General features: G+C 35.4%; 1 protein-coding gene across 6 annotated transcripts in view; it reads right to left on the minus strand.

The window, feature by feature from the left end:
* The window catches only part of EYA1 (EYA transcriptional coactivator and phosphatase 1), a 159,649-nt gene that overhangs the window by 31,408 nt on the left and 107,714 nt on the right, over positions 1-20,527 (minus strand). For 4 of the 6 annotated variants that reach the window (XM_036765883.1, XM_036765859.1, XM_036765874.1 and 1 more), the window contains one exon: positions 18,368-18,457. The exons of the other annotated variants lie outside the window; for them this stretch is intronic. In XM_036765883.1, coding sequence (XP_036621778.1) covers positions 18,368-18,457 — 90 coding nt within the window. The remainder of the gene's footprint in view (positions 1-18,367; positions 18,458-20,527) is intronic. 6 annotated transcript variants of the gene reach the window in all.

Consider the following 20,527-nt stretch of genomic DNA (forward strand, 5'->3'; position numbering starts at 1 on the left):
ATGCCTGCCATCTAGTAGGTATTTAATAAATGCTTGCTGATTGTGTGGATTTGTAGAAGTCATTTAACCTCTCAAAGGTTCTGTTTTTTCATCTATAAAATAAGATTACCACCCATCTTCCTAATTTATACAATTATTACAAGGATAAAATATTAGAAAAGTTTTATAAATCAAAAAATGCTATATGAATATACATTATTACTATAGTTATTATCAGGATCCCATACTTTGTTCTCATGTGACATTCTACAACACCAAATTTTCAGATAACTTTCAGATAATACAACAAATAAAAAGTCCAATGTTTGTACTCTTCTGACTTTCCTCTATATTATACAGCCTGTGATTCATAGAAGAGTAAAATAAATACAACTGATAAGCTTCATTAATTTTTGGCCCTGGCCTCATAAGAATTTAAGCAAGGTCAGTGTTGGATTGTAAAATGCTCTCATGGATTCTTGGGGAAAATGAAAACACATTAATAATAATTCATATTTACATAATACTTTAAATTTTATAAGGCACTTTGTATATATAGATGCATATGTGTATCATACATATGTGAATACACAAAGTGCTTTATAAACTTTAAGTGACTTTATAAACATAACTTATATTTATGGGTATGTACACACACACACCACACAATCTCATTTGATTCTTGTAAGTATTATGGGAAGTAGCCACTACAGGTATTATTGTCCTCATTTTACTCATGAGGAGACAGACTGAGCAAAGTTAAGCAATTTGCCCATCCATGCCCATGTAGCTAATAAGTATTAGAGGCAGTATTTGAAGCAGGGTTCTTCCAATTCCAAGGCTAGCACTTAATCCACTCTACCACACTGATTTTCAAGCAGTTGAAATACCAACTTTGGTGATGGTGGCACAAAACAGTCATAGCAACCTCTATCTCTAAAATACTACCTCGTTCTCTCTTCTCCCTCTCTCTCTCTTTCTCTCTCCTCTCACTCCCCCCCCACCTCTCTCTCTCTCTCATTATTTTTGGCCCTGTGCCTCAATCTAACTTTTTCTGCTCCATCATCATCTCTGGCCTTCCAGGGCTGGGCCACAGACATGTTATTTTGGACCAAGCCCCAGGAATAACTAAGATTTTGCACAGAGTCTCACATGCAAAATATTAAGTTATGGCAGAATTTTTCTACAAATATTTACATTGCTTTGATAGCATAGTGGTTGTATTTTTCCCTCAGACCTTTCACTTGTGCCATAATTATGTAAAAATACACTATCTTATTCAATTTAGTTAGGAACATTAATACAAAAAGAAATTACAACTGTCCCAATGAATCTTGTTATCTGTACCGGTAGAACTTGCCAATCACAGTGATGTAATGGTAACACATTGATAGTCTGTATTTCTGAGCTACAAAACTTGAAAAATAAGCTCAAATAAATCTGTAGTCTTTGAACAAAAAGCAGACACATTGACTTTTAGTTATTCTAAAAGGGAGAAAAATGAATAATATTGCAAACATGTCCTCAAAGAAGACAACAGTTACAAAGCCTAAATCTGCTAATTGTCCTTTTATGTTTGCTTTGGTTTCCCCTTTTAGCATAAGGAAACTAACACTACACTGTTGACTAGAAAGGCATCTTGGTACGGTAGATAGAATACTGGCCTTGGAGTCAGAAAGACTGACACTTAGTAGCCATGTGAACCTGGGAAAGTCACAAACCCTCTGGTCTTCCGTTTTTTCATCTGTAAAATGAGGGAATTGAATTCAATGATCTCTAAAGTTCTTTCTAGAGCCACATCTATCATTCTGTAAACTGTTTTAATATCTTGCTTTGCAAAGTAACAAAAAAAGAAAAGAAAAAGAAAAATATTCCACAACTTGAGAACCATCTATTTACTGTAAGTCTTTATACCAGTGTGTTTTTTAGACTAGCTAGAAGTTAGCCAACAAAAGGGAGTAATCAGAGGATTCTGTTGTCCTACCATAAGGCACTTATATTTACTGCTCTGTCCTTTCTACCAAATAAGAGAAAAATCTGTCTGTACACCTCTGTATACAAAGCTTTTAAAAAAGCCTCAGACACTTGACACGTATTGGCTGTGTGATCCTGGGCAAGTCACTTAACCCTGATTGCCTCACAAAAAAATAGAGTCAATCCATTCTAAATATGAAAAATGTTCAATCTTATGGCATGCTTAACATCAAGGCTCCTTGGCAGTCAGTATTTTGAAGCATATTCACAAAAAATGTCGGTGTAATGTATACATATTGCTTCTGACAAGTGAACAGTAATACTCTAAAATCACATCACCCCATAAAGCAGGCCACTTTACCCTGTCCTATTCTAGGCAAATTCAGTAATACAGAAGACTTTCTACGGTGATTAGTGTTTGAGTGACATAGATTTTTTTTTAACAGAGCTGGACCCACAGTGGCTTCGGGGGCAACTTCTGGCTTTTCAAATATTTTTATAACTTCTTTTTAAAAATAAAGCAAAGTGGAGAGTTCCTGAGCTTCTTTATGATTCAGAGGTTGTGGGTAGAAAGAAAGGGAAGCAGATGAAGAAGAAAATGAGACAAAAGATGTGCAGAATCTTGCTTTTAATTAGCCCTGACAACTAAATCTGATATGTAAAGGTAAGCTACTGGAATTTGGAGATTTTTGATTATTAGTTGATTTACTAAAACCGGATTTTTACTGTTATATTACTCTTTGAAAAAAAATGACAATTCAGTCACTCTTATAGGCATTTGCAATTACTGATGTGGAATAACACAATTCCACTTCAGTTTCTAAAGGTATGACAAAGCTTCAAATAGAGGTACTAAAAAGCTTAAATGCTGCTGAGACCTGTTTCACCCATTATCAAGAAATTCTTTCCAATCTACAACAAGAATCCATGTGAAAAAGCAGGTTCTATGGTTCGCAGCTTCTCAATACTGGCACTCAATTGGCAGAACCTGTCATCCCTGTCTCATTTGCACTTTGTGACCTGCACATTTTCTCTGCTTTCCCACCACAATTACTTCATGCTGAAGGAAAAAAAGGTGCAGATTACCTGTGGGTCAGGCACAGGATACAAGGAACAAAGAGAGTTCTTGAAATCTACTTCATTCCATTTGGCAATTTGTGGATGAGCAAGTCAAGGAATTATAACAGACTTGGATGAATTTTTTCTTTATATACATTTTAACTAAAGTCCTGTTTTATAGTAGGTAAGCAACAGATGACTTTGATAACATATATATATATGTATATATGTAACATATATGGTAAAAATTATTGAATCAGAATGAAAGAAAAGAAAACTAGATTTCAAACAGAAAATGCAAAAAGAAAGTTCACCTTACCAGTGTTTTTAAAGGCTGACAATAAAAAGGTACTTTAATGAATTTATTTTAGAATTTTTTATGGGACAGTCTTTAAAAAGTAATTAAAAAATAAAGCTCTGTTTATACTACCTTGGAACCTAGTTTGCCCAAGACTGATTACATTATGGTAAATCAACTGAGCTAAGCTATTAACTATTCAAGCCTATTACTCTGTTTATATTGATAGTCATAAGATAAAGTAGCATAAAATGCTTAAAGAACCACATTTATATTATATTTCAACTTTTACTGAGAGCTTCTGTCAAGGATTTGTTAAGGGTAACAAACAGAAGTGCTTAAGTTATAGGAGAGTACTGAATCAAATTACAGATAATGTTTGGAGTGTATTCCAAATCCTAGGATTCCCAAACTTCTCTTCTAGAATATGAAATATGATGAGGTAAGTAAGGGGGCATGTCCAAGATGCTGTTTTAAAATGCATTTGCCATAATATTCACATGTGGAATTTTCCTCTCAAACATTAACTGGGTTTATTTAAGAATAGGAAAAAGTAATTCACCTATCAGATTTAGCATGTAATTGACTGGTCTCCTTTCCAATGGCTTCACCTAAAGAGAGTCAGTGCTTAGAAAGTGCAATGTTAATGCAAAGTGCCAGTTTCACTATATTTTAAGAGCTTAGTCTTTCATACGACAAATGTTGTCTTTATCTTATGACCATGTTATATGTATATAAATACTGTTTGTGCATGCGTGTGTGTGTGTGTGTGTGTGTGTTTGTGTGTGTTGAAGGGGGTGAGGAAGGTGACTAAGTAAAAGCAGAGGAATTTACTATAAATGAGGAATTTAAAAGAAATTCCACTGCAAATTCTAGTACATGTTAGTTCATGTGCTACTGAAATTAGTGCTTTCTTAATCATTCACTTTTGTTTTTACTTATTTAAGTCTCTTAAGTTTTTGTTTATTATGAACTTTGATGGATTTACCTTATTTATACTTAACATTTAGGCACAAGTATGTATTTTTTCCAGAGGAAAGTTTCTTAATCTTTTGTATGTCCTGGGCCCCTTTTGCCAGTCTAGTGAAGTCCATCAACCCTTTCTCAAAATAATATTTTTAAATGCATAAAATAAAATACATAAGATTACAAAGGAACAATTATATTTGAATACAGTTATCAAACTATTAAAAAGTTCATGGACCCAAAGTTAAGCAAGCCTATAGAAATAAAATGCTATTTTCCCCTCTCATTTTAGTGTGTACAATAACATTAGGGAATTTAGTATAGTGTAGGATTTTAGAGTCCATGACTAACTCCTCAGTATTCATTCCATAGGAGGCTGACACCAGGTGAAGCTTCTTTGGCAATTAGTCTAGGAGAATGAAAATTTTTGTATATATTTGCATAGATCCAAATGAAAAGAAATAGAAGAAATAATTCATTAATATTCAACAGCCTTCTTAAAAATGTTTAGTATATATTAGAAGGGAACAGGAGAAAAAAGTAAGAGTACAAAGGTTTCACTTGTATAGAAAGAATTATTATCCAAGGAACTAAAAAAAAGTGAAAGAAAAGAAAGTCACTCATATTCATGGCTAATACAAATGTCTTTTGAATGCTGAGGTAGAACTGCTTTTACAAACACATCTTTGATTTACTGCTACTCCGATTTCTCAATTTTCAATGGCTTTGCTCATCATTTTGCAAACGTAATTTGTCACTGGCACCAGTCAATGCTCTTTGTAAATTCTGTGGCTTTTCTTTTAGATCTATTATTCCTGCTGTGAGAATCTGCTAAAGAAGAATTTTTCATACTGACACCCACTGTAGTCTTGCTGTGAATAACCACATTCCCATAAAAGTCATTCCCTTTATTGCAAACTTGCTGCCAGAAGCAAGGGGAAGACATCCAAACCAGGAAACCTTTTATCCCTTTCTGCAATCACTTCTTTTTAACCCTTTATTCCATCCAAAGAACTGAAAAAGGGTAGGGGAGGGAGAGGGAAGGCACAACAAGGCCTCCAAGGCGGACTTCAGCTACTCAGTCAACGTGTATAAGGTCAACCCTGCTGCTCTAACAATAAAGTATGTGTATATGTATATGTGTAGGTATGTGGATTATAGAGATAGATTGTGCATACTGTTTTCCTTCCAAAAACCAATTTTTGATTGGAATATGTTAGTCTTATTGATATATCTTTAAGTTTGCTAGGCAAAATTATCAGGTACTTTTATGTGTGAAGCAATTAAAGCATCAAGATGTTAAAAGATCCTACCTCTCTTGTACCCTACCCCATCTTGATAATGGAAAATTCAAGTGATTCCATTCAATCCTTCATTCCAGATGGATTAATCTTTCTTAGAGAACAGATCTTTCTTCACTGTTCAATAATACTTTATTGCTTGGCATTCAAGGCTCTCCATAATACAGCACTAACATAACTTCAAAGAACATCTCATAGTGTTTCATTTTATATACTCCAAGATTGAGCCTAATTGTTCTACTCAGTTTGAAGAAAAAACCCTGTTTCCCCCCACCTTTGAATATTTACTCATGTGCCTTTTTTCCCTAAGCACAGAACTCTCTTTTATCCTTTCCTATTGAAATCCTACCCTTATAAGACCCAGCTCAAATGCTACCTTACTCAGGAAGTCTTTCCTTATACTCCTTGTCATATATTGTCTTTCCATCCTTGTAAATCTTAAAGCATCTTGTTCGCACTTGCATTAGCAGCTATGTTCTTTTTTGTATCATAATCCATGTTTATACGTCTACTCTACCCCCCCCCATATGTAAACTCCTTGAGGGCAGGGATTGAACGTGCACGTACACACGCGCACACACACACACACGCACACACACACACAATTCGTGTATCTCTTCCAGTGCCTAGCATAGTGCTAAACTTTGTAATACAGACAATAAGTACAAAAGTTCTGAGGTCACTGCAGTGCATAACAGTTGAGAAAAGCTTTAGAGAGGAATCAGGAATTAAGCTGTGGTCAGAGTGGGGAATATACATTTTAAGGAGGAGTGAATGCTAGTTAGCTAAGCACAAAGAAAGAGATCAGCATGTTTTATGTCATGGGTGGGAGGAAAGGAAATTGGACTGCCTGGTTAGTGTTGGGAATTAGTAGAATATTTAATTGGGTAAGTAAAATGGATACTGATTATAAAAAGTCTTGCATGTTAGAGACTGGGGAGTCGATTTCATCTAATATAAATACATATAAATCTTTTGAGCAAGAGAGTAGGATAATTAAGATTGTTTTAAGAATATTAATTGGAGAATGGTGTGATAAATTTTAAGGAAGTTGATCATCTAATGTAATCAACTAATAAAAGACAAGAGAAGGGCAGCTTAAGTAAAACTAAAAGACATTATAATCCTAAGAGGAAGGTTTCTCTAAAGCAGAACAGATCCTCTAGGTAGGATTTATGGGAAAATATGGGTTTGAATATCACAGGATAAGAATTCCTGGAGGGGTTTCAATTGGCAAGACTGATAGGACCACTCATAGCAATGAGCTATAGCACCAAAATTCAGAATATAATAGAGTGGGAGAGACCACAGGCAGGACTTTCATTCAATTCAACAAGCATTTTTTAAGTATACATTAGGTGTTGAGAGGTAAGGTATATAATAACAAAATTGGCAGAGTTCCTTGACCCCGAGGAATTTAAAATAGGTGCAAAAAGACTTCAACAGAAATGAGTATGATGCAAAGAAGAGTGTGATAGGAACCAAGCTCTCTCTAAGAAATGGAGAAAGAGGCCATTTTTTACTGGTGTCATCTGGGAAGGCTTCATGGAGGAGGAGGCATCTGAGATGAAAGATGGCTTAAAAGAAAAGGATAATTTCAACAGGTGAAGGTAAGGAGGGAGTGTGATCTAGGCAGGAGGTGACATAGAAGAATGGGGAACAATCTAGTTTTGCAGGGGTACAGTGTGTGAAGGGAAATAGTATGGACTAATGCTGAAAAGGGAGCTTGGAACCAGGTTCTGGAGGGCCTTAAGTGACAAGCTAAGGATTCTGTAGCTAGGTAACAGTGGAGAGTCCTGGGTTTGGAACGTGGAAGACCTGTATCTGAATCCTGCCTCAATTACTTACTATTGGTATGATCCTGGCCAAGTCCTCTCTCAGCCTCAGTGTCCTCATTTGTAACAAGAACACCTACTTTACTGGGTCTCTGGAAGATCAAATAAGATAACATCTGTGAAGCTCTTGCAAATTTTAAAACAATACATAAATATTAGCTATTGTCATCATCATCACTATCCTTCTTCTCTTCCTCATTATTCTATTGGCAAAGGGAGCCACAAATATTCTGGGAAGTCAGGGGAAAAATGGATTGTAAGGAAGAAAGAATGAGGCTATTCTAATAATCCAAGAGAAATGTCATCAAGGTCTGAACTTCTGTGGTGAACGGAGTAAAGGGACAGATGTGAGCAAGAATTGAACATTTAAGGAATTATTATTATGGTTATAACTTAATTATATTTTTGTAAGCGGCAAGAACTACTTTACTCATTGATGATTAAGTGTTGCTTACTTTAAAATTTAGATAACTTTATTTTTGTATAGTAAAAGAGGTAATATGACCCATTTCCTTAATAAGGAAAATATTTTTAGCTTTTCACACCTTTGATAATCTCAGTGCTTCTAGGCCAATCACCTTCTGTTTTTAAATTCTGGATTTTTCTGAATCTTCTCACCTAAAATGACTTGGTCTTTTCCTGGTAATTCCTTATCTCATCAAAACTGGATGAAGATAAACTGAAAAACATTCAATCTCAAACAAACAGCTTGAGAGCTTTACCTGAGGCCAGAATCTTGGGTTTGAGGGTTCCATAGAGACTGTATCCAATGGAGGATAGGGAGAATTTAAACCATTTTTTTTGAGGATGAGGAAATAAACTTTAAAATTAAACAACATCAAAACAAGCTACCCCCCACCCCAAGGAGTCGTGTAAGATCACACTAGCAAGAAGAATCATAGCTTTTTTTCCCTCCCGTGTTTAAAAAAATGTTTGCCTATTGAACTGGGTTGAGCTCAGATAGAGACTTTATTGTAATAGTACTGAAATAGGAGAAGCCTCTCGAGACTGCAACTGAAACACACTTTGGGAAGTTGGAGTTACAGGACTTCTTCTGCCCTATTCAAAGTTTTTTTTTTTTTAAAGGAGGACACCTTGTATTTTTTTTTCTACTAAGCAAACTTCCTAGCAAGGTAAAGAAATATAGCTCTTTTTTTTAAATTACTCTTCCTCAGATTAAAATAATGATGCACACCTGTCAAAATCAAGGATTCTAGTCTAAATCAAAAACCTGTCAGAGATGACACTAAAAGGCCATCAGTTCAGATAGCTGAAATTTAAGTTTCTTTTTTAGCATGTGTATCTAAGACTGACAGCATGTTTCCATGACTGCCTGCTCCTGTTCTGTGGATCAGGTATATATCCACATTAAGAGAATTCTCTTCCCTAAGTGGTATGCTTTAATTTAAACTGGGGAGAAGAAGCATAAAATGTTTGTTTCATGCCAAAAGAATATGGCAATGTTAAGGAGGACAATTCATAAGTGACTTAATATCAACCTTTTCTGGAATAATACACAGTTATCTCTTCTACATTGCAACTTTAATTAATAAATTAAACAGGAATTTTGGGGAGAATTTTGTGGAAGCAGCAATAACAAAGAAAAACCTCAGAAACTGAGAAGTGCATAAAATATGTGTATAGTATTATATAGTACCAACCCAAATTTTACAATAAGGTACTGTAAGCACCCCATAAAATAAAAATTCAGAATTCTCTGGTATGAAAGGAGGGCAAAAAATTTTTATGTGGATTTTTCAGATCATGCCCCCAAGTCCCCACAATGTGGAAGGGATAACTATATGAATTACATAAATATATAAACTCAATTTATATTGTATCTAAGAAAAGAAAGTAATTGTATGCAACTATAAGGTAAAACAAATATTTAGATGGGAAATAATAGTCCTCAACATAGATGCTGTTTAGAGAATTCTACATTACAAATCATTTACTTCGTTATTTAAAATCATGATTATAAGATCCTTGATCTAGGGTTGGAGAACTTAGAAGTCATAGTAGCAGAACCTGAGAGGCCACCTAGTCTACTATTTTCATTTTACAAAGGAAATTAAGGCACAGGAAGGTTAAAGGATTTGTCCAATGTTACATAGTATAAAGTGGCAGAGCTGGGATAAGGGATTTACATCAAACTAAAATCCTGACTGTGGCATTAATTTGCTTTTCACTATTCCATGCTGCCTCCCCTAGATCATCCAATCTAACCTTTTTTTTATAAACAAAAAAAAATTAGATCCAGAGGGTTGAGTGACTTGACCAAGGTCACATAGGTTGTTTCCTCATTTATAAATTTCAATTGTTGGGCAGCTGGGTGGCACAGTGGATAAAGCACTAGTCCTGGGGTGAGGAAGGCCTGAGTTCAAATCCAGCTTTAGACAGTTGTTGTGTGACCCTGGGCAAGTCACTTAACCCTACTTGCCTCTGTTTTCTCATCTGTAAAGAATTAGTTAGAGAAGAAATGGGAAACCACTCCAGTATCTTTGCCAACAAAACTCCAAATGGGGTCATGAAGAGTCAGATACAACTGAAAAAAAACTGAATAACAAATTGTAATTGTACTTGTTTTCTCACATGTGACACTCTCCATCTCCCAATTCCATTCCTTTGTACTGGCTATCCCTCAGAACTGGAATGCCCTCCTGTCTCACCTCTACCTCACAGCATTCCAGGCTTCCTTGAAGACAGCTTAAATTTCATCTTCCTTAGAAGGTCTTTCTTGGTTCCAATTCCAATCCCTTTCTCTGCTCTATACACCTTCCCACCCACCCCCAACTACTCCCCTGTTTTCTCTAAGGTTATTTTCCATTTATATTGCACATATTCTGTATACACATATAGTTATTTACATGCTATCCCCCTGGTTGGAATGTAAGCTCCTTCTTGCATACCCAGAACTCAGCACAAAGCCTATCACATAGTAAGGGCTTAATAAATGCTTGTGGACTGAATGATTACTTACATCACAGGACTGTTGTGAGGATGAAATGATGTAAAGAACTTCGTAATTGTTGTTCAGTTGTTTTTGAGTCATGTCCAACTATGTAACCCTAGTCAGGGTTTTCTTGGCAAAGATACTGAAGTGGTTGGTCATTTCCTTCTCTAGCTCATTTTACAGATGAAGAACTGAGGCAAACAGGGTTAAGTAACTTGACCAGAATACACAGCTAGTTAATATCAGAGGCTAGATTTGATCTCAGGAAGATGAGTCTTCCTGACTTCAGCTCTGCCCCCCCCCCCCAGCACTGTATCAATGCTCCACCTAGCTACCCGCTTTGTAAATAGTGCTATCCAATTTTTAGCCACAATTATTAGCTTTTTGACTCAACAAAAGCCTTTCCTGGGAGTTACAATATCTGGGTTATATGTTATTCACATAATAAAGACAGGTATCCATGACTGTGAGCTGGAGATGGTCAACAACAGTGCCCTCACTTATAATTACAGAGCAGATGGCATAAGATTAGAGGAAGTCTGAGGAGGGTGAACTGTGGGAGGTGTAAGTGTGCCTGGAACCCAGTAGCTTTTCCAAATTTAGTGTTATTAGTGGTAAATTTAGAGCCTCAAACCCTTCAGCCCTTTCCCCTCCACACATACTTACTGTCCTGAGTCACACTCCTATCCCTTTTATAGGGTGGTAAGAAGTTTGAGAAGTGCCCCTGGAGAAGAAAATGCAAACCACTCCAGTATCTTTGCCAAGAAAACCCCACGGACAGCATGGTGCACAAGGACATGAAGAGTCAGACATGACTGACTGAACAGGAAGAAGAAGTTAGAAAAGTGGATCTTAAACTTTATGGCCTTCCCTTTACCTCTTAAAAATTACTGAGGATCTCTCAAGAAGCTTTTATTTATATGGGTCATAGCTACTGATATTTGCTGGATTAGAAATGAAAACATCTCAGTATTATTCTGAAACTAGTCTTGACCTCTTGGACCTCATGGAGGGGTTTCAGATTTGGAACATTATTTGTAAGACCTCAGTTCTCATGTTTTAGTCACCTTTGCAAATGCCCCCGCCCCCTGTGCCTAGAAGACAGTAGGTATGCAATAAATGTTTGTTGAATGAATGTATTTAACTTGTGGTAAATCTCTAACCACAGACTAAACTTTTATCATGTTTCTGACACAAACTGCAACAAAGCAATTATGAAAAGATTCCTTGAATGTATCTTTATAGCTTTCCTTTTTGGTGGAAATACAACAAAATCTTATGAAGATGAAGTAACAGGCATAATGTTAAAAAACCCAATTTTAATAATGATAACAAAAATAGCAATTAAATTGTCATCTCATCAATCACACTGTGGGCATAAACAATTTTTTCCATGATAAAAATAGGTATGCTTCATTCTATAATACATACGGGAGAGGAAAAGAAAATGAACCATACAAAACAATGGATAATAAAAGGTCACTTCTCTTTACAACTGGAATACATTATGTCAGAATCGCAAGTGCACTCAGAGTTAGAAGGGACTACAAAGACCACGTAGTCTGTCCAATACACACACGAACAAGAATTGCCTGTACAATATATTGCCAAAGTGGTCTTCGAGGCTTGGCTTAAAGACTTTCAATGCAAAGAAATCCACAGCCTCGGGAATCATCTCTAATTGTAATCTCTAATTATTAGGATTTTTTTTCCTGTTATCACACCTAATATTTGTTTCTGACATCATCACCCATTGTTCCTACTTCTCTCTTTTAGGACCAAGCAGAACAAGTACAAACCTTCTTCCACATGACAGTTCTTCAAATACTTTAACACATGTTCCAATGCTACCTTCACCAGATCTTCTCTAAACTAAACATACTCAGTTCTTTAAAATAGTCTTCACATAACATGATCTGGAAGTCCTTTGACCATTCTGGGCATTCTCAACTTGTTATTCTTAAATTGGAGGGAGGGGGGTGGTGTGTGTCTCAGAATGGAACACAGCACTCCAGATGTGGCATAAATAAGGCTATAGCGGGAATATCATCTCTCTGGTTCCAACCACTGTCTCTCATAACGTAGCTATAGAGTGTATTAGCTTTCTTGGATGCCATATCACACTGCTGACTCATACTTAGTTTGTAGTTCCCCAAAACTCTCAGGTCTTATAAAAACAAGCTGATATTTAGCCTTCCTTCCGTCATCTGGTTATGAAGTTGATTTTTTTGAACCCAACTTAAGCAAGCTAGAGAATATCCAGAGGAACCAGGATGCTGAAGGGCCTTGAGTTCATATCATATGAGGACTGGTTGAAGGCAAAAGGCATATTCAGTCTAAAGAGAAAGGACTCATGAGGGACATCATATAGTGAGGACTGCATTCATGTATGAGTGGCTAGATGGCCACTGAGGTCATTTCCAACTCTCAAATTCTATGATTTTGGAAACTTTGGTTTATTAAATTAGGGATATGGAAACTATGGCCTACAAGCCATATCCAGCCTACCACTTGTTTTGGTAAGTCCTGTAAGCTAAGAATGTTTTTCCATTTCTAAATAAATTTTTGGTGGTGGGAAGATTTGGCCTGTGGGCTTTAATTCACCAATGCTTAGATGAGACCAAGGTTCTAGTTTATCAAGATCTTTTTGGATCATGACACATTCAAATTATTAGCTACCTCTACTACATTTTTGCTGTTTGTCAACTTAATAAGTATGCTGTCTTCCAAATCACTGGAAAAAATATTAAACAGCATAGTGCCAACACTAGATTCCTGGCCTACTATACTAGTTTCCTCCTCCCAAAGTGATATGAAATCATTTGTGATTATTCTCTGGGTCTAGATGCATACCAGTTCTGAATCTAGTTAACTGTGGTATATTGAAGTCTACATTTCTAGATTTTGTCCATAAAAACAGCATAAGAGATTTTGTCAAATGCAATACTAAATACTATTATCTATATTTTAGCATTCCTCTTTAAAAAAATGATGAACTTCCTCTGACATGACATTCTTAATGAAGCTGTGCTGGCTTTTTGAGATTTGTGCTTCCTTTTTGAGATGTTAACCACTTCATACTTTAATAATATATTCTAGGATTTTTCCAAGAATTGGAGTCAATTTCTCTTTCATTATAGTTTTTCTTAGCTCTCAGAAAGAAATGAAAGATAGTTACCAAACAATAAAAATAAAAAACTAGCATTTCTATAGCACCTACTACGTGACAGGCATTGTGCTACGCACTATACACACACATATACATATGTACATAAACATACATACATATACATAAACATATACATACATACATATATACACACATATGTATATATGTATATGTATGTGTACGTATATGTATGTATGTATATATATATATATATATATTTGAGTATCATGACAACCCTTACAGGTAGGACTATTATGAGCCCCATTTTCCAGTTGAGGAGACAAAGGCAAATAGAAGTTAAGTGACTTGCCCAAGTTCATACAGCTAGAAAGAGTTTGAAGCTGGATTTGAATTCAGGTCTTCCTGACTTCAAGTCTAGCACTCTATCCAGTGTGCCACCTTAATTGTCTCTAATTTTTGAATAACAGAAACCAGCTAATTTCTAGAGCATTCATACAAGTGGACTAACAAAATAGTCTCCATAGTTTCATAATCCCTTGGCCTTTTTTGAGGAAGGGGAAAACTTCTAGAAAAATTCTATTTGTCTTTGCCTTAAAGACTGTGATGATTATGAAATCAGCTTTAGCATAGCTTTAAATGCTTCTCCTTCTGATTTAGAGCTAATAGGGACCTTTGGAGAGCATTTAGTCCAACTTCAAAAAGCTGAATCTCAGAGGGGCTCAAGATAACTTTGCTCAAGATGGTAGGTGGCAGAATTGGAACTCAAACCCTGATATTTCGACTTAAAAACCCATCACTCTTTATACTATTCCTCAAAGCTTCCTTCTAATCCTGGGAGCATAACTGCTATATCTGTACAAATCACGTTAATTAGAATTCTATATCTAATGTGGGTGATTATAATTTCAACAAAACTTTTCCCCCCTTTCATTACCAACAATACTTAAATATGAGATTTAAAAAGTTATCAAGTTCAAATGATAAAGTATACAATAAACAATCATCTTTATTTGTGAGGCCACAAATTATGAAGGTAAATCTGCAGTCTTGGGAAATTCTAACACTGACATAATTTAGTTAACTACTCAGGCATTGTTAAATTCTAGTCCAGGTAATGACAACATTTTCTTGCTGTTATGATACCTATAAAATGGTCAGGGCACTGACTAAGGTGCTGGAAGTTTTAATTCAAGATTTATTTTTGGCTTTTTAATTTCTACTCTCCTCTTGCCCCCTCCCCCACTCCCAGTTCCTTTGTTCATAATAGGGCTGCTCAAAGGGTAGGGAGTTGGGGTAGGAACTAAGGGAACAGAACAAAGTAGAGGTAGTAGCCCTGAGGCCGTAAAAGCTTGAATATGGCCAGTCTTGAGTATCAGGCATAATGCTGACTGCCTGCCTTCAACAGAATTGGATACAGTGTCAACAACACCAGCAGCAATCATCATAAGATTTAAGTCAAGTGACATTTTTCAAAATCAAAGAGAAAAAATCAATATAAACCTCTACTTCATTATTATTCTCATTATTTTTTAAATATTCAGGTCTACACAAAACTTTTTTTTTCCTCTTCCACCATGGAAATGACTAACAAGAGCACTAGTTTGCAACAAGTTAAATGAAAACATTAAGGTTTCCTGAAGGTCTTTCCCTCCAGCACTATTTGGAGAAATACACTATTGTCTTACAAGAAGGATCTGACAGAAAGAACTCTTTCTCCTTTCAGTCAGAAAGAGTAATACTTCTTGTGTAAAGGAATTGAGAAACTCCAATTCCATACTGTCACTCTAATAAATGACTTCCATATAAGTACCATCATATTGCACATGGAGACATTTATTGTAAAATGATCTGCAGGACATTCTTCAGTCTCATCAATAGGAAAGTCAGAGTATGTGAGACAGCTAGAACCTTTACCATTCACTGGTAGAGAAATTATAAATTTTAAAAATAATTTGGCCTCTATGTCACTCATGAGATTACGTGTCAAACATTTTTAATATCACAGAACAACAAAACCTGCCTCTTTTCTTGGTTTGAGAATGAACGTCAAGCAAGATTTATTTATTACGAGGTCATATACATTTTTAAACAAAATTAAGTACTCTACAAATCTAGTTTAAAAATGAAAAAGGTTTTGTTGGTTATTGCATAGACCTCAAAATTCATTTTAAAAAAATCTTAAGTTGGTTTATTACCCTTTAGCCCTTTTAAGTTCACACAGCAAATCACCATTTTAAACACATACCAGGATAACACAAAAGTTATTGGCAACTCTTCATTCAGTGTACTTCATTATGCAGAATATTTAATATGCCAAAGATGTAAAAGAAAAAAAAGCCCTAAATTATGTAGAGGGGTAGCTGGCAGTAACTTAAGTTTTTATAAAGAGAACTAAGGCCAATACTCTTTTTTTTTAAATAGAGTTCAGATATCACACTTCAGGCTAACCAACAAATTGTTAACCTCCTTGAAATTACTTCTACTGTAGGCTTAAAATGCTAAAAACATGCAATTTAAATAAATTAAAACATTCAAGTCCCCTACCACAACACACTGCTAATTGGAGTGTGAAATCAGGCATTACCACATCATTCCTGCCTGATGAGATAATTTTGGTCCTCTTAAGAGCATTATACCAATATATTTATTTTTGCCACTAAGTAACATTTTCTTAAAGAAACCAAGTATGACTAATAACGGATTCTACTTCTGTCCTATTACATATGACTGAAATGAGCACAAAGATGAACCTACTTATTCAAATGCTGGAAAAAACTGGAGCAAGTACCTGGAATTTCTGACAACAAATACCAAAGGAACCTATTTGTTATACATTTCAGAATGTACTTAAACAAGTCATGATTGACTCACCAATAAGGTGAAAAAATACCCTAGAGAATCAGCTGTTATAAGACAAACATTTTATGTTTTACTTAATGTTTAATTAACCTTAAGAACCAATGTAAAAAATTTAGTTCCAATATTTCAACATTCTTCCTTCTAACCTACTTCACTTTTCAGAAATATTAACATTACTTTTAATTTGATCCTACATAAATATTTTTCCATTATTAAAGCACTAATTTTTAATATGCTTTCAGCTTTGGAAGAGTACTATTTTAAGTGATGTCTACACACTCACACATCAATGTGGCTGAAATGTATAAGCAAACAAACAAAATCTCAAACAAACCTGACTGAATTTGTGGGGTTAAAGTATATATGAGGCCAACACCAGTTTTCCCAAATTTTCACTTTTCAACTCATTGTTTTGGCATCTTACACACATAGATTTGCCATTTTATAAGCTATGGTTAAACCATACCAAATTACGGCTAATTTCTTCTTGATGTGTGCTATTAACACCCATTAACATCAATAAGAGTTACATGGTTGTATCCAGGACAGAATTAAAGACTCTTCTGTATCATTAGAAACAAATGGAAACTTTGTAAAAGGCATTTTAACATAGTAGTAAAATATGGAATGACTTTCGCTGCTCTCTTATGGAGTGAAACACAACCATGAATTAAAAACATCTTTTGAAAATAAGTATAATTATCAATCTTTTCTAAAAGCCTGAAAATAAATCCCAAACACTTCACTCACTTTTAGGACATTTTTTGTGTAAAGCAGCAATGTCTTACATTTAGTTTTCTTAATGAAAGCAAACACTCTAAAATGCAAGAAATCTTGTATTTTACTTTAAGTGTAAAAATAAATACTTCACTTAGGAATGGAAGAAAAAATAAAGCACATTTAAATAATTTTATTGCACTGTAAGTTGCCAATTCGTCTGTGAGTAGTTTCTTTGCAGATGAAAAGAAATCAAAATATAGGACAGATGTTGAGCAAACCACATTTAAGTTCTGTCACACACTGGCATTTTTCAAATGATTTTGGCTCATCTATTAAATAAGGTGCATTTTGCTTGATTTTAAAAAGGGAAACATGAGGAAATATTTAAAGGCCAATTGCTGCCAATTAACTTTGATCAGCAAAAGTTGTATTTGAATCCTTCAGATTCCTTCTCCTGTCTGAAATAACATACATTTATAAAATCTAGCAAAACAACAACTTGATGATTAATGCCTGTTGGCAGCCCTACCACAAGCTTGCTTAACGGCAGGATTTTAAATAAACAACTGTCTATATTAAGATGAGAGTAAAATGTAGCTATGGTCATGTTTTGTCATAATGAAGATAGAAGCAGCAGCCATTTTTTTGCTTTTAAAAGGTGAACTATCCAAGATCACAGAAGGATCAGGTCCCTCAGTGGCCATAACAGTTTTCACCACAATCTTTCAAAGTTGTCAAGAGGGAAAAAAAAAGTCATAAAGTAATAAGAAAGTCACTGGCATCTTGACACATGGATTGCTAGGGCAGTGGATACCAGAAGCCCAAAAAAGAAACCTCATTATTTTGAGAACTGAGCCTGCTACCAAATAGCGCAAGTCTGCAATGGAATATACTTCTGAAAGTGACAAAATATGAAAAATACATGATTTGTTTCAGGCTCTAAGGCTGAACTTCCTCATACTGGAAGGCAACTGAGAAATTTGTAGCTTCCTATTAAAAATCTGTAAAAGTCAAAGTTTAATATTTAATGTCTAGATATTAAATTTTAATGTTCATATATAATTATGTCATATCCTACTTTACATACTCATCTGTTCAGATAACATGAGAACGACTTTGACAGTAAAATGTATTGATGTAGTTAAGTTAAAATCGTTTTACTTCATATTTATTTCACCAGCCCTATTTCCCTTAATGTAATACTCCATCAGTGCCTGTCAGGCCTACCATTGTTTCATGTGATATAATAAGGAACAAATGCTACATGGCTGACAGAAAATAATTACTACTTACTTCTAAATCATTAAAGAACAGATGTGTGTCTGCCAAATTGAAAATCATTTCTTCCATTCTCAGTCCAAGTGAAACAGAAGTAGGTGGATCCTAGAAGAAGAATTTTTAAAAGTCAGTAACATACCTCCTTCTGTTATATGAAATCTTACAGGATTTCAAATGAGATCTGGCTCTCAGTTCAGAAGAAGGAATAGTAAGACTTTTGGACTGCAAACAAAATTTAAAATATGCCATTAAGTATATTAAGTTAATGAGCATCTAAACATCATGTTACAGAAGCAACGAAATGCCTAAAATGTTACTTTATGAGACTTGACTGTCTCATAAAGAAAATAATTCTCAACTATGGCACTACAAATAATTAAAAATTTAAAGACTCACTAATATGAAGTGCAGCAAAGCCAGTTACAGAAACATTTAAAAGAAAAAAAAAAACTACATGCTTAATAAATCCAAAAAACTAACCACCCCACAGTCTAAATAATTTTACAACTCACTGAATTTAAATTCTCATTCGTAAATACCAGGAACTAGCTACAACAAGAAGTTGAACTACAGAATGTATTATTTTACTCTCAATATATTGTAGTAAGAAAACATGAATGTCCATTGGTAAAAGTATTTACATAGAAAGCCAGCCAGGTTTGAGCCATTATGGGAAACAAGCAAGGGTTGCACTGCCCCTACTACAATTTCCGGGAGCCACGCAGGCACAGAAATTCTGCCATCTGGGTGACAGCTATCCAGCCGACACATAGTCAACACTATCAGACACAGCCATGTCTGTCAATCAATAGATGGTTGTCCATGACTGAAATGTACATTTAGTCTGCCAAATGATGCCTGGGAAATCTGACCCAGTACCCAATAAGGACTGAGAAGACAGATCGTCCCATCCTCCCTGCCCCCTACCATTCCTCAGATTCCTCTTAGCTGGTCTGTATATCCTTGAGATCCTCTGGCACTGAGGACAAACCCATGTGTTTTTCATGATGTGAAGTCACTGCAACTTCCCTTCAGGCCTTTTATTAAATCAAGGAATCAAAGGGCACTGTGTAACAATGTTGAAGGAATACTTTCTCTGAGAAGGGAATGGAAGAGGAATACAAAGTATTCTTACATGCCTTTGTGACAGCCTAAGAAAAACCGCGATGCTACCTTACATTGGCATTGAAGTTTCAACTTGCTAAGAGTACTTCCATAGCTATAATTTTTATGCTCCTTTAACATCCTTGTCAAGTACACAAGTAAGTGATTATCCTTGTTTGAAGAGGAAACTGAGGAATGAAAGGGTAGGATTTCCTTATATCACATGGAGCTAGTGGAGGATTTGTCCAATCACAGCTATATCTCTATGACTTACATAAGGAAGATACTTAAAAAAAATTGCCGAACTGCCTGAGGCAGAAGAATACAACTCAAAAAGCTACTCCTTTCCAACTAAAACCATGGTTGGCATAATCACTGCTCGAGGTTATTTTAAATTTCAAACCTTTGTTCATCTCCTTTTTTTATTGTCTATCTACCCAAATCCAGCTGCCGCTTCCACGTCCAGTTGGAGGCCACTTCACCTTTAAGGATTTGAGAGGTAGGATAGTGCCATTTTAGAAAGAGTGCCAAGTCATGAGATCTGGGTTCAAGTGATGGCTCTGCTGCTCACTTGCTTTGTGTTCTTGGCAAAGTCTTTTTATCTTTCTGGGTCTTGTTTTTTCCAATTATAAAATGATAGGGTTGGACTAGATAATTTCTGAGGTTCTTTTCAAATCTGAAACTATTTTTTTTTATGATACAGCTATACCAACATCACCCTTCTCTGAATTTCCAGAGAATTTATTGTTGCTATAACTAAATTCAGTATATAAACATACACTGCAATGCATTTTACCATATTTCATGTGTGCATTTTCCTACAGTTCAGTTCAATTCAACAAACACTATGCTGGTCCTGGGAATACACAGAAAAATGAAAAACAGTTCCTGCCCTCAAGACATTTATAGTCTCTGTGGGGTGCAGGGGAGGGGGAGGAACTTGTAAGCACATTATAAGCATCTAAATTACACAATGGATATTGCTGGACCTGGAGTCCAGAAGACCTCAAACACTTACTAGTTGTATAACTTTGGGTAAGTGATTTCACCTCTGTCTGCCTCAGTTTCCTC

Source organism: Trichosurus vulpecula, chromosome 1, assembly GCF_011100635.1.
Source record: "Trichosurus vulpecula isolate mTriVul1 chromosome 1, mTriVul1.pri, whole genome shotgun sequence".
Lineage (NCBI taxonomy): Eukaryota > Metazoa > Chordata > Mammalia > Diprotodontia > Phalangeridae > Trichosurus > Trichosurus vulpecula.